Source organism: Lactuca sativa, chromosome 8 (genome assembly GCF_002870075.4).
Source record: "Lactuca sativa cultivar Salinas chromosome 8, Lsat_Salinas_v11, whole genome shotgun sequence".
Lineage (NCBI taxonomy): Eukaryota > Viridiplantae > Streptophyta > Magnoliopsida > Asterales > Asteraceae > Lactuca > Lactuca sativa.
This window is the reverse complement of record NC_056630.2, coordinates 252,057,267-252,072,638: the sequence shown is the minus strand read 5'-3', so window position 1 is coordinate 252,072,638 and position 15,372 is coordinate 252,057,267. Positions and strand designations below refer to the sequence as shown.

Here is a 15,372-nt window from a genome sequence, read left to right as displayed (position 1 = left end):
AGAGTAAACTCCATTCCTAAGCCATACACACCTTTAGACGCTACCCGAGACACCCAAAGTGTTTTCCGCTCCTTTGAGTGCGTATACGTGTCTAATTAGTATTAAATATACTAATTGTATGTGAACATATGTTATCATATGTTAAATAGGTCATTGAGTGTGTTCGAGTCCTTACGTGACACCGAACGCCCAAACGGCACCTTCGTCGGACCTACTTATACCAGGTGAGTTCATACCCCTGAATGAACCTTTTAAATGTTTTCACATGTTTTATAGGGAGGAATACAAGTTAAACATGCCAGTTATCATATCAATCACATGTGATTGATAACCCGCATGCACAAGATTTTACCACACTGTATACTGTTTTACCGAGTAGGACACTATAAAGGTTTTTCTAAAAGGTTTTCATTTGTTTCAAAACTCTTACTTATATTGTTTTATCCTAATTCATTTTAAACTGGTTTATGAAAGATTTCCAAAGGTTTTCAAACATATTTTACAAAAGAATACAAATTATGATTTTTCCCCGAGTATAAAGGCTTTTCCTCAAAGTTCCCTTTTACGACGTATATTCATACTTGTTAGTTGCTACTGCTTCGCTTTCATGTATTTTAAACTCCTACTTGATAATGCTTTCTCTTCGTGATACGCTTATACCTGTTATTGCCTCTATTTCACTTATACATGTAGTCGCTTATGCCTAATAGACGCTCTTACTTCACTTATTGTCGTCTCTACTTCGTGATACGCTTATACTTGTTCGACACTCCTACTTCACTTGTGACCGCTCCTACTTCATTTGTTAGACACTTCTACTTCACAAGAATCACTTCTACTTGATACACACTCAGTCGTAGTTAGATGTATGTCTGTGCTTATATAGGTACGTATAAGTAATGATTGAAAGACTTAGGAAGGCTCGTCCGCCCTATTTCCTTTTCTTCGTTGAGATGTGGTCTGGTGGGATCGGATGCCCGTCCGAAGGTCGTTTGATTCATTAGTTATATATTATGTATATGAGTATGGACATATAGGAATTCTCTAGTCAGTTCAGTTAAGATTCTCTACCTCTAGTCTACACTTACATTAGAAACACACTACCCACTATTTGGAAGTCTCTACCTCTAGTTCAGCACTTACACACTACCCACTATTTGGAAGTCTCTACACACTATTTGGGATGCATCTTCAGGACACGGCCTTCTCCGTCGTCTAGATGGTAACCAGAATATCCTGTAGGGAGAGAGGACATTGTGTGTATATATCTATACGGGATTGACACCCCCGACCCTGACTGCTAGCTATAGTCCCGGCCTACCAAGCCAACGGGTGACAATTGTCATATTTTAGATGCTTGTAGGGCGTCTGTTACTCTAGTCGGTATGGTTACGAGTATCCCGGGTTACCTTATAATTCATTGGCCTTAAGGTAACGGTATTTCACCGACAATTTACACTGTATGCTGGTAATTCATTTTCAGAGTCACACTGTTTTAACCTTACAAGACGTATCTTTCATTTGATACTGTCTGGGGTCTGTTTTCTCTGTTTTGACCTTACAAGACGTATCTTTCATTTGATACTGTCTGGGGTATGTTTTTCACTGTGTTAGACCTTACCAGTTGTACCTTTCATTTGGTACCTTCTGGGGTCTGAGTCTCTTCTTATTAGACTGAACCAGGCGTGTCGTTAGTTCGATACTCTCCTGGAGTCTATGTTTCCTTTGCCTTCTTAGTCAGCAGTCCTCACTGCTGAGGCATATGTTATTTCCCTGTTGTCTCTTGCTTTCTTTAATAATCAAATTCAGTATTTTGATAATGATAGCAATTAAGGGAAAACCACTTTTTACCACATAACACTGACCAGTCTTGGTAGAAGGCTGCTTTTATTAAAGAAAATATAGGATTTTCTAGAAAGAACTCTAATGCACTGTAAACACTTAAACTATTACTTTATAAAGCTATTTGAATGAAATGTCATTAAATACTTATGAACTCACCAGCATTTGTAAAAATGTTGATACTCGCTTTTCAAATAACTTGTATTCTCAGGTCTGAAATTAGACAGGTACATCCCAGGAGCTGTTGATGAAGATAGCTTAGTACCTTGCTGTACTTATTACATTTTTCTGTATTACTTTGATGTATTGTAATGTAACCATGTAAAACTATTACTACTAATGCAATGTTTTGTTGTACTTTGATTACTATAATGCATGTGTTGTGATACTTGACATGACGTCATCCACCCCAGAACGTTTCCATCGTTCTGGTTTTGGGGTGTGACATCACCCATTTTTGCATAGCACACTTCCGACTTCTAAAATCCGTAACTTTCGCATACGAGCTCCGTTTTTGACGTTCTTTATATCCACGCGTAGGTAAAAATAAGATTTACAACTTTACTTTTGACTTTGTTGGCTAATTCTCGACCGATCTTAAATTTAACAGTAGAAGGTGACTACACTGTTAAATGTCTGCGTAAAATTCATAACTTCTACATACATACTCCGTTTTCGTCTGTCTTTTTGTCGTTGAGTTCCTATTAATGAGATATTCAATTCTCATTTACGCCGCATTGGCCAAAAACTGCTTGATCTAGAATTCGAGTTTCGGGTCGTGCACTGCTAGGCCAAATCTTAGAAAAATCATAACTTCCTCATGCGAAGTCAGATTTGGGCGTTCTTTTTATGCACACTCTCGGTTTTATGTATACTACAACTTTTGTTTAGATCACTAAGGCCAAAAAGTCCTCTATCGTAAATTCACAATTTACGTCGCGTAGTGTCGTGCCGGTTTTGTCGCGAAACTTCGACGGGCCATAACTTCTTCGTTATAACTCGGATTTCGACATTCTTTATATGTACGGAACCCTTGTGACATATTCTACAATTTGGTTAAGATTACTTCTTCTAAATAATCTTCCATCAAAAACTCATTTTTGATGCTCATTGTCTAAATTGACTAGCTCGGATCTACGGGCGTTACAACTACTTCAGGAGGGAAGGCACCATTAGTCTTCAACGCTTCGATATCACCATCATCGAAGAAGCATGTCTCATCATAGGACAAGACCTTTTGATTTGTGAAATCGTCCTCAGGAATACCTAGGATCTTCTTGTGAGAACAACCATCTTTTTACCCATAATCGAAAAAGTGGAGAAAGGAGATTGAGTAGAGAGAATGTTACCTTTATCGAAATCACTAATAACACAAGAAAAGCAAAGAAAATTGACACGAATAAGAAATTAAAGGATTGATCACTTCTATTTATACTGAGGAATTGAAGTTGATTTGACTGTTAACGGCTAGTTATCTACCCGTTGGATTTCAAAATTACCTAGCTATTACCGTTATTATTTTTATTAATGTTTATAACGGTTATATTTTGTTCATAACTAACACGTGTGCAGTGCATAAGTAGTCAAGGGAAGACGAATTCTCAACGAAGAATCATCTCAACTATGCTAAAGACCTGGAATACTTAGTCAAATAACGTTCAAGAAGCTGGTCATAGAGGATCCTGGAAATATTGGACATCTTGTTGGATAGTTTAGACTATAAATCGACACTTGTACTTCGCACACAATATACTGTTTTTTATTCTAAGCTTACTCTATGAAATTGTTCATTTGTTTTTTACTTAAATATTCTCTGTAAGCATCATTTTACATTAACAAAATCATCAAGGCAGGTGATCATTGTCACCTCCCAAGGTTTTGTGCCGGAGATCCTAGCAAGTATCACGGGCTTTCCTTGTAAACAATTATGTCACTTTCTTTTATCATTTGCTATTACACAATCTGAACATCACAACCTCTCATTCAATTTGGTTGATTAGTACTTGTGTAATTTTTGACCAAAACAATAATGATTGTGGAGGTGATGTTGGTGGATGGTGGCGGTGGTGTTATGGGAAATAAAATAATTTGTTAAATAATTTTTTGAATAAATGAATTATATAAATCATTATATAATAAATAAAATTATTTAAAAATTTTGTTTTAACTAACCACAAAACAAAAGCATACCTCATGGACTCTCATAGTTAGAAAAATATATTAGGATAGTCTAATATACTCTTATTTTTTAGATTGTTTGCATCACATGGCCCACCTTAGGTGGTGTTTGGGATTGTTTTTTAGCCTAACAAGTCATTTTCAACCAAAAGACTTTTTGACTTATAGTTTTTTCCAAAAGATGGTTTTAAAATGTGTTTGGATTAACTTTTAAGAGAGGAAATGCCAAAAAGCCAAAAGTCACCAAAGTCACAAATCCTAGCTTTTAAAAACCCTTTCTTTTTCTTCTTGCCAAAAAGTCATTTTAAAAAGACTTTTAGATTTACCAAACATTTTTTTAAACTTTTAGCTTTTTGAAAAAATTAAAAGTCCAAAAAGTCACTTTGAAAAGGAATTCCAAACACCCTCCTAACCTTAAAACCTTAAAACTTTGATTACCTTTCTCTTTCTCACATATGTTAGACCAAAAAGACCAACCCCTTTTTCTCCTTCTCCTTTTTCATCGGATGACACCTTTCTCAACCTCTTGATGGATCATCTCTATGACATACTCTCTCTCCCCTTTTTGTCTGCCCACATTATCTTTTTTTCTTTTTGGGTTAACTACTTTATCCCAACCAATTTTTTGGTTTTGGTTTAAATGGTCTCTAAACTTAATTTTTTGCTTTCAAGAGGCAAAAAATTGATATTGACCTGCTTATGGTTTAAATTGTCTCTAAACTTAACTTTTTTGCTTTCAAGAGGGACAAAATTGATATTGACCTGCTTATTCCATCACTATTACCTATTGTATCCGGTCACCCAACTACCAACCCATTTTCGTGATTTGGCTACTACAATTCCATAACTATTTCCTTTAAAAGTAGACGGATAAATATTTTCCTGAAACATCGGCGCTTAAACCTTGAAAACCGAGCTGCTTTCCTCAACATAAACCCTTTTTTCATTTTTTTAGAGGTTGAAATAAAACACATTGCCACTAACATAGAGATTGTTGTCTCTAATGATGTATCTTCTCTACGAATTTGTGCCTCGATACAAACTGTTTTTGGCCCACAGTATGGATGAAATCGGGCAGAACACATAAGTTGTTCATAACCGATCAGTAGTTCAACTTAATCAATTTGGAATGGTTGTAAGGATTGCCACTTAATCAATTTGGAATGGTTGTAAGGATTGCCACTTTTTATCCATTTGAATCAACGTTGATGTTCTCAACAAATACAATGTAGTCTCTAAAGGTACCTGTATATATGTATCGATATCCTTTGTTTGAATGATTTCGTTTGGTTAACATGTGGAGACTAATGAAATTTCTGTCTCATTCGTGATTTTACTGAAAGTTGCGAGTTTCTCATGCTCCTTCAAATTTTCACAGAAGATATAATATAATAACACCTTCATTGAAATGTGGGTTGATTTTTCTTTCATCTTTTATTGGACGTGCATTTGCTAAAAACAAGGGTCGGCTGGCTCGATATCTAGCAAACAAGTGTTCTATTATTGCTTTTCAGGTGAGTTTAGGGTTGTTTAAGAAGATTTTTGCTTTGTTTATGTTGGAACTTTATATATAAAGGAATTGCAAGTTGGTAATTTCCTTTGTATCCCACATTGGTGGGGGGAAGAAACTTTTGTGGGTTTATAAGCCTATTCCCTCGGTAAGCCTTCAAAGGCTTTAGTAGATCAAAGGAATGGGCCAAGCCCACGCACACGCCTAGCCTAGCCTAGCACTAGCCAACGCCGCGAGTGCGCGAAATGGCGCGATTCAGGCCCACTTTGCTACAAGCCCTTATGAGTTGTGGAAAGGTCGAAAACCTAACCTAGACTATTTGAAAGTGTGGGGGTGTGTTGCTTATTATCGGACTCCCGATCCTAAGCGAACCAAATTGGGAGCACGAGCTAATAAGAGTATATTTATTGGATATGCTCAAAATAGCAAGGCTTAACGGCTACTAGATATTGATTCAGGTGTTGTTGTGGAATCCAGAGATGTGGAATTTTTTGAGGACAAGTTTTCTAAGGATGAAGAAAACTCTAGTCATACAACACCTACAAGTACCTCTCGAGATATACTCTCACCTCCTCCCATTGTGGAGGAACCAAGGAGAAGTACTAGGGCTAGAATTGAGAAAACCTTTGGAGATGATTTCTATTATTATTTGGTCGAAGGAACACAAAAGAAAGGGACGAGAGAGGTCATCTTTTCAATTAATTTGGATCATGATCCTAAGACCTTTACTGAAGCCATGACGTCTCGGGATGCTCCTCTGTGGAAGGAAGCAATCAATGATGAAATGGATTCAATTATGGGTAATGGAACTTGGGAGTTAGCTGATCTACCTAAGGGGAGAAGACCCATAGGATCCAAATGGATATTCAAGAAGAAGTATCATCCTGATGGATCCATATCTGCCTATAAAGAAAGGTTGGTTGCAAAGGGCTATAGACAGCGAGCAGGGATCGATTATTTTGATACCTATGCCCCAGTTGCTAGAATTAGTTCGATTAGAACTCTCATAGCAATATCAGCTTTGAAAGGATTGTACATTCATCAAATGGATGTGAAGACAGCCTTTCTGAATGGTTATCTCAAAGAGGAGATTTACCTGTAGCAACCTGAAGGTTTCGTAATACCTGGACAAGAAAACAAAGTATGTAGACTTGTTAAGTCTTTGTATGGGTTGAAGCAAGCTCCCAAACAGTGACATGAGAGATTTGACACCACTGTGACTGCATTTGGTTTTCAGCACAACAGTGCTGACAGGTGTATTTATTCTAGATATACACCTAATTATATAGTAGTTATATGTCTTTATGTTGATGATATGCTGATCATTGGCACTCACCTAGAAGGTATTCTTGAGACGAAGAAATACGTATCCTCGAACTTTAAGATGAAAGATCTTGGAGAAGTAGATACTATTCTTGGTATCAAGGTGAAGAGGACAGGTGGTCAGATTTCTCTGAGTCAATCTCATTACATAGAGAAAATTTTGACAAAGTTTCAACATTTGAACATTAAGGAATTCAATACTCCTTTTGAATCAAGTGTAAAACTCAAGGTGAATTCTGGTCGAGCAGTGGCTCAACTAGAATATGCTAGTGCAGTAGGAAGTATGATGTATGCTACTCACTGCACGCGACCTGACATCGCATTCGCTGTAAGCAAATTGAGTCAGTACACTGTTAATCCAGGGACGGAGCATTGGAAGGCAATGGGAAGAGTACTAGGATACCTGAAAAGGACAAGTACTTTTGAATTGACATATTCGTCATCTAATGGAATACTTGAAGGTTATTCTGATGCCAGCTGGCTTGATCACACTAGTGATTCAAAATCAACAAGTGGTTGGATTTATACTCTAGCTGGTGGTACTATTTCTTGGGCGAGCAAGAAACATACATACATAGCTCATTCAACGATGGAAGCAGAGCTAATTGCCTTAGCAGCAGCTGGCAAAGAGGCAGAGTGGATTCGAGATCTACTTATGGATATCCGTTTGTGGGATATTCTGATGCCTTCAATACCCATGTACTGTGACAGTGAGGCCACACTGTCTAAAGTATATAATGCGGTATATAATGGGAAGTCAAGACATGTAGGTCTGCGACACAATTTTGTGAGACAACTAATTGAAAGTGGTACCATCAAGGTTGTCTATGTCATGACAAGTAGGAACTTGGTAGATCCGTTTACCAAACCTCTGACAAGAGATTTGGTTATATCTACCACGAGAGTCATGGGTATAAAACCACAATAGAATCGTTTAGTGATGGAAACCCAACTTGACATTAGTGCTCCTAAGTTTCAAGTTTAACGGGTAACAACGAAATCACTAACGATAGAAGGTACTATCATTCATGATAGATCCATGTGAGGTAGGATAGTACGTCGTTGCCGAGAACGAGGTTGAGTTACGACTCTTAACATAGTTTTGGAGACATCTAAGCAATGAAGATGTTGTAAAACTTTGCCTATATGATCTAGAGGTGGTGCCGCCTCAAGTGAAGATTAGTGGTTTATCTTCTAAAGGGTCATGAAAAGGATTTATAGCGCATGGCCATAATAGCGCTCAGGGAGAACACAAATATGACTTGTGATGTGTGGGGGTAAACCGGAGAGGTCATTAAGGTTCATGGTTTAAACCTATAAGGATACCATTGAATCGATCTCTTCTTGTTTGTTCTCATTAAACTAGGGTTAATCTTCGTGACACCCGAGTAACATCATCTGTCTGAGTGAAAGGAAACTTACCAACTTGGTGGGGGATTGTTGGAACTTTATATATAAAGGAATTGCAAGTTGGCAATTTCCTTTGTATCCCACATTGGTGGGGGGAAGAAACTTTTGTGGGTTTATAAGCCTATTCCCTTGGTAAACCTTCAAAGGCTTTAGTGGATCAAAGGAATGGGCCAAGCCCACGCGCGCGCCTAGCCTAGCCTAGCACTAGCCGACGCCGCGAGTGCGCGATTTAGGCGCACTTTGCACTTCGTACGACGCATCGGTCGCTGGGAGCTGAGGAGCTTTTATTTTTGACGAGCTCGGGTCAAGCCGGTTTGACCGATCTTGTCAAATGGTTGACCCGCGTTGACTTCGCATTGACTTCGTGGAGGACAAGTCAGGGTATTCTAGAAGGATCAGGAAATGGCTTGCTTGGAGAGCAAGCTATCGCCCTAGGGTTTCTGGGGCCGGCCTATGGGGGCCCGTTTGATGCCTTCTAGGGTTACAATACCTATAAATATAGCTCCTTAGGAGCCGCATTAACACCTCACGAAATCTGAAAGCTCTCCCCTCTCTCTCTCTCTCTCTCTCTCTCTCTCTCTCTCTGCGTTTTTTCTGGTTTCCAAGTAGTCGTTTTGTGTTTGTCGATTTCCAGTGCTGTTGGAATATCGATCAAGCTGCATTAAATCTTGGGGTTTTACTCTGTTGCTTACAGCCAGTAGAAGCAAAGTAAAAACCTTTAAGGACAGGAGTCTGATCCGTGCAGTTGCTTCAAGATCAAGATCAGCAATCAATAGGTCGGTTTTACTTTTTTGTCTTATGGTTAATTCGTCCAATAATAACATGACAGTCTTCTTCTACCTTTCTTATAATCAGATCTAATCAAGAAGAATTGATCTGATTTCTGGACGAAACTTGCTATATATAATAATAATAATTGAATCTATTATTCGCAACTAATCGACATATAATTCTCAATATTATTTGTCGGTTTCCTTGCGCGTCTATTAGTTTGTTTTACAACAGTTTATATGTGTTTGTGGGCATGTGGCTCATGATTTTCTTTTTTCTTGATATTGATAGGGAAAAGGACGACACTACTTGGTGATAAACTTTGTGAACAAGTTGAGGAGGGGCTTGATTTGATGACACAGGTGCTGATCCTTGTAAAAATATTGATGTCATGAAAGATGTTATCGAACATGATTCACATCAAGGTTAGGATTAAAAATACTTGATAATGTATTTGATTAGTGGGTTGATTAGCATTATGTTTTATCTCTTACGAGTCAAATGGATAAAATGAAAAAAAAAAATGGGAAAAAGAAATGGTTTGAATGTTAAATGGATCGAAACTTTTTGGTTAGGATTATATGTTAGTATAATGAATTTCTATTTTGTTTTCAGATACAGTAATGGAGGTGGAAATGTTTCTGGAACCACATCAAAGAAAAGCAATAAAAGGAAATCTAAAGATAATGAGGCTAGTGATGATGGTGATAAAGAAAATACAGTGGTTACAAACAAAAATCTAAGTCTGAAAAGAAGTCATTGCTTGAAGAAAGAATAGAGCCCAATGAAGACGCTATTAAAAAAAAAAAAAAAAAAAAAAAAAAGACGTTGATATGGAGTATGGTGCTTCTTCTGCTAGTGAAGACAAGGAGAAGAAAATTTTCAACGCCACTCCAATCACATGCAACCAACACCATTGACCTCGTTGAAAGTGAAATCGAAGGTCAACCACACCCCCTCACACCCTTTCATGCTAACTGTTCACACCGGTGATGGTGAATGAGAGCGACAGGAATGGAGAGGGTTTGGTGGGTTTGAAAGGGTATGTGGAGTCCTTTGTAAATTAATATTCTTATAAATTATAATTTAATAAAAAAATGATAAAGCAATCTCTTCATATAGGTCAATATTAAAACGTACTGTTATCATAAAAAAAACATTAGGAAATGGTCTTAACACGTTTTGCTGACACATGACAAAATAAATTACAAAAAAATTGCTTTCAATTTTAAATTTGGTGATTTTTAAAACTAGTGGTGATGGTGAAGGAGCAAGGAGGGCGACGGGAGAATAGAGAGGAATGGTTTGGGTGCGGTTTAAAGGGTCTCTAGGGTCCCTTATAATTTAATATTATTATAAATTATAATTTAATAAAAAGGATAAAAAAAATGACATTACAATCTCTAAGTGGGTCAAAATTAAATACTCAAGCCCCTCATCATCAGAAAAAAAAAATATCAGTAATTTACCCCGTAACTTTTTGTATTACAAAGCACAGACCAATCACATAATTTTGTCTTTTGCAAATAATAAATCCCGTGATGGGTGATTAGAAGTTTATGCATACGTCAATTTCTACCAATTTTGTTAGTTTTGCGTAAGACTTTTTTTGTTAAGTATTCAAGGGCCGTTTGTTCCTTAAGGTTTTACTAGTCACTAGAGAACATTTTTATCTATCATACCAGATGATAACCACGTTTGAATTATATTCAAACATAGTCCTAGCAACTGGTTTTTATTTTCGTCTTTTCCCTTTCATGGGAATTTTCCTTATGCAATAAAAGCTGGACCTGCTTTTCTTTCCACATCAAGGTTTAAGGTCCAGGGTGTGTTTGGATTTTGCAAATTTTGGAAGACATGAACACTTCAAATTGTTACGTTTTCATCACAACTCTCATTGTGGCCTGTACAAATGTATATAACAAAGACTCTTAGTTTTATTTGGATCTTCACACCTTGATTTATTTTGGATCCTGCTCACTAAGCAATTTCAAGATCCATCCACACGAGAAACTACATGTATTATCATCCACATATCTCCTGAAAACATGTATGTCTTGTAGAAGCTACATACCATCAACATGAGATACCACTGTTTGGATAAGGAAGTTGACACAGACTAATTAAAGCAACCATATGTATGACGAAATAGATTAGGAATCATATCAAATATAGCATATTTCAGGTCCCAATATGAAATACCATTGACATGAGAAGCCGTTGTTTGGATAAGGAATCTGGGAGTGACTAATTGAAGCGATGGCGAAATAGATAAAAGACCGCGATACAGATTATTAGCATAAGGGATGGGATCTTCAGAGAGATGTCTTGGAAGAGCAGAACGAAATTGTGAAGGAATGCTAAAGTCTGGAACATGAAAGATATGCCAAGTACTATTTCAGCCGACTTGAGCTTGTGAAGTGATGAAGAGAAGAAATCACGTTCAACATAGCTAGAGCGAACTATGGATAACGAAATGAAGATTGCGGTGTAGGCTAATAGAAGAGAGGTACCATTCCATATAATGGACCAGTTCTTTTGATGAAACATAAACGTACTCCTGCCTGTGTCTTTTCCGTATCTGCCTACAAATGCAATATCAATCACACAAGATATAATGGCTATAGCTGATGCAACCACCATTAATTCAAGAGATGTCTTTTCCACAGAATCTACAGCTTTGGAAAGTAGCTCTTTATGATTCTTGGTGAACAATTCACGTGGCCTTAGGCCAGCTTTATTCTTCTTTTCCCTAAGTGAGGGAGGGAGCATATCTGAAACCATCTATAAACATATAGATTAGGTAGTTATGATCAAAGACCATATCAATCATTATAAATAATAGGCGCCACATGAAAGAAAAAGATGTAGCTTTCCCATCCCAATTTTATTGTCTTGCGTCAATATTTTTTTGGTTGTGTCATGCTAAAACCTCAACTCTAGGCACATTTTTTTACCTTTAACATGCATTTTACATATAACAAACTGAAAGAAGGTATTTTGCACAAAAACTAAATCTAAAGTCAATTGCATTTGTGAGAATGAAAAGACACAAAGAGAAAAAATGCTTACCTTGAACCATTGTCGTTCTCGTTCCATATGTACAGCTGGTCCTTGAAGGTACTGTGATTGACTATCCATCAGCGGCTCCTTTCGGATTCCAACAAAATGCAACAAATTATTTCCATTTTTGTCTTCAAGATTAATTATTGAATCCTTGATTGAGCCTATGCGATGCAATAAGTTGTAGATTCCAAGATGACGATGTAAGACAGCAATGTGAAATATACTTTGCTTATTATCATTCAACTCTACTACTAGTTGAGGATAATGATGGATTAGCTCATTTACAAATACCGTGTTGCCTAATTCTGCAGCTACAAATAGGACACTGGATGAAGATATTCCTTCCATAATCGGATACAAAGAACCACTTGGCATGTCATCAAGTTCATGTTTGGGAATATTTGGTAAAATGGTTCTAAGCAACTGCACTGCTTGATTTCCCTCATCAACATGCCCATCATTCGCATCGTATTGATAAACTAAGAAACCAAATAAATGATATTAGACTATATTACATTTTTGGTGCATGTGTTTAGGTGTTCATTATGGATCATGTCCAAAAAAAATTGTTGCACATTTGGTCCCTATTGGAAAGTTTCATAACAATTTTAGTACCCATCACATGTTAAAGGACTATTCTGCCCCTTATCTATTGTATTTGCATTTTTTTATTTATTTAATGTTGAAACTTTAAACATAAACATTAGTAATTTAAGTTGTAGGGGTAAGGGATGCATATTGACTGAGAATATATATATATATATATATATATATATGAGAGAGAGAAAGAGAGCATGTGGCTTGTTTACTTGTTCAACTATTGAGAGAAAGAGAGAGAGCATATATATATATATATATATATATATATATATATATATATATATATATATATATATATATATATATATATATATATATATATATATATATGAGAGAGAGAGAGAGAGCATCCGCGACCGGTTCCGGTCGAACCGGCCAGTCCGGTCTTCAAAACATGGGTAAATTCTTTGGCAATATTTATTTCATTAAATGGTAACAAAAGGTCAATTATGTTCGTTCCAACATGCTACCAAAAATATTTATTATAATGTTTATATTAAATTCTAAGTTCAGTTCCATTATTTATGTGTGTGTATATATATTAAGGAGTAGAGATTTTTACTGTATTTTTGAATCGGATTATATTTTTTCCCAAATGCATGAGGTTTTCGAGCAAGAATTGCAAGAATTCTGAGGATAATGCGTTCACTCACTGCAAGTTCAGGACAATCCTTCACAATTTGTTGTGCCACATCTGCAAAGTATTTGATGCTTAGAATAAGAGTTTATTGTGGAAAGAGATCAAGACAGTAAAATCTAGCTACCGAATAGCTCAGCTTCAACACACGCCAAGAGCACACCACCTCGACTCTCTTCTGTCGAATTCATTCTTTCAGACTTTCCCTGAAGATTTGCCAACATATCAAAGGGTCCACAAAAATCTGCCATTTGGAGTGGCAACTTTCCATCATTGCCTTCATGTTTGTCTAAAATGTCCTTAGCAGCTTTCATTGATGCTTTGAAAAGGTCTAAACCGGCTTTATCAAATTCCTCTGAGCTTTCTCTTGATGTGTTCATTTCTATAGAAGCAAACTACAATCCAAATTAAGTCACAATAGTAATAATCAAAACCAAATCAGAAAACTGCGAGAAACAGATATGAAATCACCTTAAAATGGGGGGATGTGATTTCTATTAAGTTCAATGTAGCTCTGTTTGTATGTATTGCCTACAATTTTTTCCTTCTGCGTCTCAATCATGAATCCTAATATCAAACATAATTATAAAATTAAACTAAATTAAAACCCCACAATTCAAAAACATAAAATAACCAAACCCAAACACACATCGGATTTCATTCTCAAACCCAAATTTATGCAAAGTGATAAAATTACCAAATTTGACAGTCGGTAATTCAAGCCGAAATCCGTAAAACTGACTACCTGATGGATGGCTGTAAAATGAGGTCAAACTAACGCACATTCTTCGAAGGTCTGGCGGCCGCTGACGGATTGCGTAACTGGTAAGGCGCTCTCACGGTGGCTACGCCCTCTCTCTTTGCAAAAAGCTTAACGAGTTTCGACCTTACGGTTCGTTGACCACAAATCAACTAACAGAACTCCAAAAAGATCTTATGGTACGTTGACAACTAATCAATTAGATCTTACAGTTCACCACAAATCAACTAGATCGGTTCGTTGACAGCATCAGAACACAAACAAGATCAGAAAGTTATCTGCTGTTAGAGGGAACGACGGAGAGAGCTCCATTAGGGTTATGCTCAGCTTCCTGGAGAAAACACTTATAAACGCAACATTTTCTCTTTAGCCCTTATAAGCAACTTCTTTCCACATTTGGTCCTTCAATTTTTTCCTAGCAGCCAATTCCACATTTTGCTTTTGCTTATGTAATTCAACATTTGCCACAGGATACAACTAGTCAACTACCCTGTATCTTCTTATTCTAATAATTCTAATAAAAAATAGTTTTAGTTGGTCAACTATAGCATCATCAGTCTAATCCAGTGCTTCATAATTATTGTCCTTTAAATTTTCCTTCTTATTTAATTTTGAAGCCCAAGATAGAACTTATTTGCCAGACATTCCATCGAACACGTGGAGGTCATCCAGATGAACATATACCATTCATCTTCAGGTATGATATTGCAAAGTAAAATCCTACAAAAAAACAAACAACATCAATATCATAAAGAATATCAAGAGTAAATGAAACACCAGTCCTAGAAGCACGATATTCAACCAGTTAGGCACATAATGAAACATGATCCCTAGAAAAATAATATTCATATTAAGTTGATGGCATCGAGCCATTTTATGCTAGCAGATAATTAATAAGCAAATACATAAATCACAAAAGATAACAAATAAACTCAGCAAAAAATTAACATCAAACATAATATCAATTTGCTTGAATCCTAAAAGTGAAAAAAAATTACCTTCAATGGAGATTGAGTAGAATAAAAATCAGCAACACTATGAAAATTATAGAATACAAAATCGCTTGAAGCCGTGTAGAAGCAGAACTGAGATGCGTTTATGGAAGCTGCGATTTGTTGAAGGAGGCTGCGACGTTGCGTTTAGAAAATAACAGTATATGATGAAACAATAGAACATAAGACATCAAATATAGACAAAGGGGGGAGTTTTGAGAGATAAGTGTCGAGACGGAGAAAATCAGGATTCAAAATTAAATCTGATAAGGAAAGAGGAGAA

The 15,372-nt window shown here is 36.6% G+C and overlaps 1 protein-coding gene across 5 annotated transcripts; it reads right to left on the bottom strand.

Moving 5' to 3' along the window:
• Positions 1 to 10,880: 10,880 nt before the first annotated feature.
• On the bottom strand, positions 10,881 to 14,428 carry LOC111900931 (uncharacterized). 5 transcript variants are annotated; one of them, XM_023896798.3, is made up of 6 exons: positions 14,035 to 14,428; positions 13,809 to 13,904; positions 13,465 to 13,732; positions 13,263 to 13,394; positions 12,107 to 12,579; positions 10,881 to 11,818 (listed from the first exon to the last, which is right to left on the bottom strand). In XM_023896798.3, the coding sequence occupies exons 3-6, from the start codon at positions 13,715 to 13,717 to the stop codon at positions 11,282 to 11,284; spliced, it is 1,395 nt and encodes a 464-aa protein (XP_023752566.1). In that variant the 5' UTR covers positions 13,718 to 13,732; positions 13,809 to 13,904; positions 14,035 to 14,428; the 3' UTR covers positions 10,881 to 11,281. The 5 variants fall into 5 exon arrangements, with proteins under 5 accessions (XP_023752566.1, XP_023752567.1, XP_023752564.1 ...); XM_023896799.3 differs by having other exon boundaries at positions 13,465 to 13,719; XM_023896796.3 differs by having other exon boundaries at positions 14,083 to 14,428.
• Positions 14,429 to 15,372: the final 944 nt, after the last annotated feature.

Bases quoted from the DNA above. Each gene is read 5' to 3' on its own strand.
- LOC111900931 (XM_023896798.3), bottom strand. From the start codon at position 13,717: ATGAACACATCAAGAGAAAGCTCAGAGGAATTTGATAAAGCCGGTTTA. The intron at 12,580-13,262 runs GTAAAAATCTCT...TTGGTTTCTTAG, and splicing joins TAATCCGATTCAAAAATACA to TTTATCAATACGATGCGAAT. The intron at 11,819-12,106 runs GTAAGCATTTTT...ATATGTTTATAG, and splicing joins GAGAACGACAATGGTTCAAG to ATGGTTTCAGATATGCTCCC.